The following is an 8,215-nucleotide window of genomic DNA, read 5'->3' as shown; positions in this document are numbered from 1 at the left end:
GAGCAGGTAGTATAATTAGACTTCTAGTAGTGCTATTTATGGCAAAATGCTTCAAGAAATCTCTGTTAAAAGATCATACTGACTGACCACTAGAGCTTTGGCATTTAATAGTTCCCTACTTAAAAACATTAAACATTAAACAGATTTACAAATTAACGTTTCCTCTTTTCAAAAAAAAAAAGTAAACAAAGCCTTGCAAAGGCAGATAAAGATGAAACAAAAAAGCCGTTTCTAGCCTCCTGTTTGAGGAGGCACAACCAATCATATCTGTTCCCACCACTGAAACTTCACTTCCCTTTTAAAAGTAATTTATCTGTTCTCCAGCTGGCATCCCTTCAGGACAAGTACATACAGAGGCAAGAGAATGAGCAAAGACAGCTCTGTGTGCACATTAAATACAATGTTATTGGCTGGAATGCTACCAAAATATTTTTCAGCTTCACAAATACTAAAATTACTACTATAACCATCCAATATGATGTCCGGACATTCCTGCCAACAGCTTCACAAGACACTCACCTTGTGTAACACTGTTTTGTTTTGTATTGTATTGAATTGTCCAGGCTGTTCGCAGGTGGCCTGAGAGCCCAAACACCAGAATGTATACTCCTCAGGAAATGGTGGTCAAGTACATAGCACAGTTGATAAGCTAGGTTACCAAGGAAGGTTCTATCCACACAATTCTCAGTCTCCCCTACTGGATAATTTCATAGAGCACTACTGCCATTGGTCTTGGAGAATATACAGCTAGGGGGACAAATTGTAGACTTAGTATAAAAAAAATGGAACTCCAGACTTAACCCAAGTTGTACCTATTTACACCAGGACTGAGCCTGTCTGCACGACCAAAGGATGTGATTCCCAGCTTGTGTAGACATATTTGCAGTGATAAGCGCAGCATGAGTATAAATAGTGTAGCCACAGTAGTGTGGGCACTGGCAGGATGGCTAAGCCATCCTGAATACACACCCATGGCGTTCAGGCGCGTTTGTACTTGGTATGGTTAAACCATGCTACCATGGCTACACTACTATTTAGTCTCATGCTAGCTCTCATCAAGTTAGCATGAATGTGTGTATACAATATGGGAATCACAACTTTATAGCTTGTATCATGGACATGAACTAGTCATATGGACCACACTGAGGCTAAGTGCAACAATAATGCAACTAAGAACACAGAGGAAGAAACTCAGGGGACTGCCAAAGCATTTAAATGGCTCCAAAAGACATCGTATCCAAGCAGAGTGAGATGCCTGTAGGCTAGACCCATGAAAACTAATGGCACTTTTGGGGACTAAAAACGTGAGTATGCTGTTCTTTGCTGCTGATGTTGTTGTTGCTGCGACGGTGGCTGTCCTTGCTGTTGCTGAAGGCGAACCTGTTGGGAGTAGGGATCCTCAAGAGATTTAACAAAAATGGTGGTTTTGGGCCCAGTCTTCCAAACAATACCATTTAAGTCTTTAACAGAGGACTCTACTGTGATGTTATGGGTTCCAAGGATCGCCAAGTTCAACAGAAACTGAGTGCTGAAGTAATCATTGTGTGGTTCCACCCTCTGTTCCATCTCATTGGTCATGTTGTCAATGGGGATCTGGGAATACATGAAGTGTCAGAATGTCACTCTCAACAACCTGCTAAAGGGAACATTCAGATCCTGACAAGCCACCACTCATTCTGTGTAGTACAGTACAGAAAGACAAGAGAGAACAATATATTAACTCTGTTCTCACTTTTCCCAAATCAACTGAGGCCTAATTTTGAGCCAGGCCTCACCCATTCTCTGTTGATTGGTGCAAATTGCATTCACCTGTAGAGGCAAGGCAGCTGACAGTTATTTTCAAGCAGCTCTAAATCTTAAAATTAGTATCTAAATAGGATAAATATTACATTCTTCTAGTAGCTTTAGAACTGGTCTACTTTTCAATTGGCTTTTCATTGAATATTACAAATTGCCAAGCTGTACACATCAGAAACTTGGATCTTTGATGAATTGTTCACCTGAAATTAACATAATTGTATTTAATGACTATTCATTTAGGGCAGACCGCATTCCTAGGTCAGTTACTGCAGGCAGCAGGAATTTTAATGCTTAACACAAAGGAGTTTCAAATATGCCTGTGTGGCTAGCTGGTAGAGAATTAGCTACTCTTGCCTTTCTCCTCAGGTGACCTAGCTGCATTCAGAAGGGAATGAAGTTCCACAATATGAAGCAAATTCCCACAACAGTTAGAATGATGAGTTTCTGCTCCTGAGAGCCCCACATAAAGGCAGTGTCGGTTTGCAGCAGGTGTGGACTGAGGAACTCAGACAGCAATGCATGAGGAAGCTAGCACATTCCTTATCTGCACTATGCCTCGCTCTAACCAATGCTGTAAGTCTTCCTTTCAAGAGCACTCAAACTAGTATAGAAATACAAACGAGAAATGTGCATTCACATTCAGTACAAGAATTGGTGAGAATGAAGGGGAAACGTGATGAGAGGACGCTTTCTACCAACAGAAGTGATAGAAGACTATGTTCTGCTCTTGACCATTATTCGTCAATAAAGCCATAGGGCACATTATGGCTCTATACTATCCATACCTTGTAGTCCTGTCCAGATTTGCTCTGCAGTGTTGAAGATACGTTTAGACAGACAGACTGAATTTTGCGGAAGAGACCTGGTTTGGAGCCATGCTGAACAACTCCCTCCACCTTTAAAGCCAGCTGTTGATTGTTTTGTACAGCAATGGGCTCTGCGGGGTTCCGTGGAGACGGTGACAGAGCAAGCTGAAACACACAGTCAAGAGTGGAGATTACAGACTTCGAGAGATTCAAAAATTAGTTCTTCTCAGGAGAAATGTGCAATTCATAGGTAAAAGGAAACAGCTCCCTGTACACTGGAAGGGGAAAGCAGCAGATGAACATATAGAACTGAAAGGGGAGAGAGAAGAGTCTCCTAAAGCATATGAGGATTAATAAAGGGCCTTGGGAACACCAGACATGCTCTTTGCACCTGTAGCATCAGTTACACATCTGTGAAAGGAACTCCTTAAACAGCCCTCTAAATACCCACAAATAAAGATCAGATTAAAAAGTCTGAGTATTTTGCTTCATTGTTCCTAAAAGGTGTAACTGTCAAGATTGGGTATTCCCCTCTCTCAGTGGAAGAGCATGTCCTCCAAGCTCCAAGGCTCCCTTCCATTTCCCTCCTCAGTGGCTCCACATCATGCCTGGCTGTTCTAGTCCTGCCAGCTGAGGAAGGAGGCAACACTTTTCAATCTAAGGCTGTAAACATCACTTATAAATGAGCAAGGAAGGTTGCTGCAGAGTGACAGGTGGTGTTCCCTCAGGAGATGAGCATTGCGAGGCCTTCCTTGTCCAAGACTGAGGAAAGTTGGTGAGAGATTTTATCTTCAAGGCTCTATATTTACAAAGTTTAAATCTGTTTGCTTGTTAAGAGCCCTTAAGGTTAGGACTCGTATAATCTTATATACACACACTTCAAGTTATTCCAAATAGCCCTAGGCTCAAGAGGCCTGAAATTTTATGCCTAAAGCAGGTTGATAACTCAGATGTTGGTTTTAATGCACTTTGAAATAGCATTGCAAAATCCTGCCTCCTTCAGGCAACAGATGAAAGTGGCCAAGAGCTAAAAAATATCACAATACTAACTTGACAAAAGCCCATTTATCTCAGAACAGAATTCAAAACAACAATCAGTGAGATGGGAAATTACAATGTAAACCCTCCCCACAACAGTCCACAAAGCAAAGAATGTTACAAGAGGCTGGCTACCAGTGTTTCATTTGAATGTGTTTCCCACCATCCATATGTAACATTTTCAAAAAAAATAGGAGGAGAAGTATTTTCGGAAGTGATTTAGGCTGCAAATGTCACATTTATAAAGGTATTCAGGCAAAGAAATACCTTTAAAAATCTGCCCCTTCCACACTAATTTTCACTGAGACTTAGACACCCAAGTGTCTAAATCATTCTTGAAAAGTAGGACTTGGACTTACTCCTAAGACATTTATATTCTTTTGAAAATTTTGTCTCAAATCTTATTAACTTGCAATGATTAGTTACTGTACATAACCAAATCAAAGGAATGTGTTATAAAATAATTAAAAAAAAAAGTCTATGGAAGACACTTATTGACCCTGTTTGATAGCTAGGTATTAAACTATAACTCAGCCAGTTATATTCCTCCTCCCACAATACCACACATTTCATTCTTTTAAAGTGAAGTTGGTTGAATCAGAATGGAAAACAGCATCAGAATCCAGTAATTTCTACTGTTTTATTTATGTGACTCACATAGCCTGAAATAATTCGTTTTTTTTTAAATCTGCTTTTAGAAAACCCTCTCAAATCTCCCAAATTTGCTTCCAGGTTGAGACACTAGGCAGCTTCCTTGGTCTAGCATGATGAACACTAGAGCTGTATCTTTTTCTTTTTTTAGGAAGATTGCTATATTTCCCCATAAGATTCTTATACATGAATTGTAATCTAAATCCAATCTGTGCACCGCTTACCTTAATACTTGTAGATTGCAATTTCTGAAAGAAATACCTTTGAAATGAAAGAGGAACTTTCAACAAGGCGATAACTGCATTGCATAGGCAAGCTGTGTGCTGTAAACAGAGACAACGCAAATGAGATGAAATTCTTTTAACAGCAATATGAAAAAGCATGTACTTCAAGCAGTAATACTGCAGTTATTTCTACTAAGGCCTTGTCTACACTGCTACTTTATAGTGGCAACTCTCTCACTCAGGGGTGTGAAAACACACCCTCTTGAGCACTGCAAGTTTCAGGGCTGTAAAGTGGCAGCGTAGACGGTGTGCCAACACTGGGAGTTACTCCCCTTGTGACTACACAGCCATGTTAAAGCGCTGCCACGGCAATGCTTTAACATCGCTAGTGAAGATATTACCCTAAGAGACTAATAAATGCACCATCAAGGTTGCAGGATAGCAAATATTTACTACCAGAGATTGAAAGAGACCACTAGATCATCAGGGCTCTCTTCTGGAAGGGCAGAACACAATGTCCTGACCTGACAGAGCAACAAGATAGCCAAGAAGAACCTACAAGAAATACATGCAGCATTATTTCAGCTGTAATGTAAGAGTGCTGACGTCAGTGGAGTTGTACCCATTTACAAGGCTGAATTTAGCACACTGATGTTTATATCTGGCTTAAAAATGATTCTTGTCTCACTCACATAAGTCAGGAGTAATGCCACTGGAGTAAATTAATTACACTGGTCTAAAACTGGCATGATGAGAGAATCAAGGAAAAAGAGTTCAGTTTGTTTTTATATATTATACACAGACTGAAGAGCTGGAAAGCAACAGAAAAGGGATTCCATGATGAGAGACTAAGTAAAATACTCAAGAGATTCTAATAATCTTTCAAAGTTTACATTGGCTGTTTTATAGTTCACTTTAGATACAATAAGTGGGAGATGTCAGTTTAAATAAGTAGAAGCAGATGCAAAAAACCATGCATGAAACATGGTTTCCTATAATTTGCATTTCTGCTTTATCATGGCCAGTAATGTTACCAGAAACAAGTACTAGTATTGTACAGCAGTGAAGAAGAGAGCAGTATGTTATCAGTTCTGTATTTTCGAACAGTACAATTTGCATTGTCTTCTCTGATGACCTGCACTGATAAGAGAAACACTACACTTGCAAAGTGCTGTGCTGAAATGCCACTGGCCTGACGAATGAAGCAAAGCTGGAAGGCTGTGACACGTGGACTCTGCAGCATTTCACACATTCCACAGACAAAACTGCTGCATGACAGCAACTACAGCACTAGTAACAAAGGATATGACAAACTGACAAAAGCCAGAATATGTAACGTTAATGCTGATGTTCCTTTTTTAACTTTTACTGTAGTTCCCCTCTCCCTCCCCCCAGTCAGTAGCATCATATCAGTCTCTGTATTTCTTGACTTTTGTCCATTCTGATCAGACCATTAATGTTACAGATGCTGTAACTAGTGCTGTGGAACACATGACTGTGGAACATGAAAAATGCTATTAGTCAGTATGTGAGCTACCTCCAACTTTGCTTCACTCTTCAGGCTAATTTTATTTAATTTCATAGCTCCAAGTGCAACATCATCATCAGATACCCCCTATTCATTGGAGAACACATACACTAATTGTAGATAATGCTAATGAAGGGCTGAATCAATATATTCTTTAGCATACATCCTTCAACACCAAGAAAATGAGTTGCAGAACGTTTTAGAAACTTCTCTTTCTACTATAGCTGCTACTTGCCAAGTAAGACACAGGAGCATATTTCCTGTTCAATGATTCCACTTCCTCCAACACATGATTAAATACAGACATCATTCTTCTTTCATATTCACTCTCAACATGTGCTGCTCCACTCGAGGTGTACTCCTGGAAACTAGAAAATAAGCTATTTTAATTGTGCCCAGCACACTCCATCCATCCTAGTCATCTAGTCCCATCCTCAAACAAGTTCCAATAAGACTGTTGTTTATTCCAGCTTTAAGTATCTTCAGTAAGGAAGATTTCATTTCTTTCAAAGAGCTTGTTCTGTTCCTTGGCTATTCTGATACTGTAATTATAATCTATCCCTCCTATTTAAACTAAAGTTTTCCTTCTTGTAGTTTGTCCATGACTTTGTCTTGTCCTCTTTAAACCCTCATTTTGCACAGACAGTTAGATGTTTCTTCTATCCTCTCCTAGAGCCAACATCCCTAAATCCATTAGCTTTTCTTTACAAGTTTTATTTCTTGAACTGTGCATTATTTTTATGGCTTTTCCCTAATATTCTCTATTTTGTCAAGGTCTTACAGTGACTGGAATCAAAGGAGGTTCTCCGGCAGAGGACCTACCACTGCAGACTAGTACAGAATAATTACTTTACTTTTTATCCCTGATCTTCAAGCAACAGTCCTGTTAAAAGCCACTCAGGTCTTGGCACAATCCTGTGCTCAAATGCATACACACAACTTCACTGACAGCAATGGGAGTTACATAGGTGTACATGCAAATTAAGGCCATATTTTCCTTTTTGCAACATTGTCATATCACTAAATCTCATTCACTATAACCCTGTACCAGAGTTGTCTGCCCTCTTAAGGGTGGTTGTGCCTTCTGGTCAGCCCAACCTGTCACATGGCTTGGCCCGTCAAGGTCTGAAAGGTCCAGAGTGAAAGCATGAGTGTGTAAAAAGGACTTTGAAGTTATTGATAGAGAGGAAGTGGTCCTGGCATTAAATAGTGCTTGGGAGAAAAATCCCATCACTATTTCTCTAAGGGCCAGGAGCCTTGAAGAGAGGGCTGGGCAAGGCTCCCCTCTTGCCCAAGCCAACTGGGGATGAGCTGGGAGTCTGGCAACAGCATAAATGGTGCCTTTTCCCTCACAGCAGGGCAGACGCAAGGAAAAAAATCTGCCTACTGGATTCTCCTAAACCAGAGGATTGAGAGAGGAAAAAGGAGCCAGTTGAGGGAGAAGCTGGCTAGGCCCTACAGGTGCCTAAATTATATCCCGACACCAAGGAGGAAAACGGAGGACTTCTGTTTAAGGAAAGAGAGGTAATAACTGCTGGAATCACCCAGCTCCAGGAGGAGAGCTAGGGGGATCCTGACACAATGAGAGATAAAGTGACTGCTTCATTGATATATACCTCATTCCAGGAGGAGAACTGGGGGACTAGTTAACTCATGATCCAGATCCAAGGAGGAGAGGTGGGGGATTCCTGTTTTGAAGGAGTAACCATTGGAAGGACAACCTCAGCTTTAGGAAGGGGGTCAGGGCGGAGGTGGGGAGGAGGGTGTCTCCTGAACTAAGGCAAAGAACTGACCAGTTCTCTTCTAGGGACCCAGATGTGGGTGACCTTGGGCAACTAACAAAGTCAGTCATCCATGGTAGAAAAACGTAATAAATCAGACCCCTGGAAGGAAATGTGGGTTACTGAGCCAACCTAAGTTTGGTAATTGACTAAAAGAACCCAAGAGGGCACTGAGTGCAAGGTACTGGCAGGGCCACAAGTGGGAAGCCTCCAGAATGTCTGTGATATTTTTGTTGCTCCAATATTCTTCCTGTAATTGTACATTTACACATTTCTTCCTATGTCAGATACCCTAACCAAAAGATCAGGGCCGTTGTGCTAGGCAACGTACAATCGCAATAAAAAAACACAGCCCTGATCCAAGAGAGATCACCGTCTAGGTTTGTA

The 8,215-nt window shown here is 40.9% G+C and overlaps 1 protein-coding gene across 5 annotated transcripts in view; it reads right to left on the bottom strand.

Annotated features, from left to right (window-relative positions):
- The window catches only part of INTS7 (integrator complex subunit 7), a 58,307-nt gene that overhangs the window by 16,621 nt on the left and 33,471 nt on the right, over positions 1-8,215 (bottom strand). For 2 of the 5 annotated variants that reach the window (XM_032805149.2, XM_032805150.2), the window contains exons 17-20: positions 6,283-6,415; positions 4,520-4,618; positions 2,586-2,771; positions 84-1,593 (exon numbers count right to left, since the gene is read on the bottom strand). In XM_032805149.2, coding sequence (XP_032661040.1) covers positions 1,297-1,593; positions 2,586-2,771; positions 4,520-4,618; positions 6,283-6,415 — 715 coding nt within the window. In that variant the 3' untranslated portion in view covers positions 84-1,296. Of the gene's footprint in view, positions 1-83; positions 1,594-2,585; positions 2,772-4,519; positions 4,619-4,975; positions 6,416-8,215 lie in introns of those variants that run through there. The other 3 variants (XR_012655617.1, XR_004377088.2, XR_012655618.1) reach the window with 3 other exon arrangements.

This window comes from Chelonoidis abingdonii, chromosome 3 (genome assembly GCF_003597395.2).
Source record: "Chelonoidis abingdonii isolate Lonesome George chromosome 3, CheloAbing_2.0, whole genome shotgun sequence".
In the NCBI taxonomy this organism is placed as follows: Eukaryota; Metazoa; Chordata; order Testudines; family Testudinidae; genus Chelonoidis; species Chelonoidis abingdonii.
The sequence above is the reverse complement of the archived record's forward strand: the minus strand, read 5'-3'. Positions and strand labels throughout refer to the sequence as shown.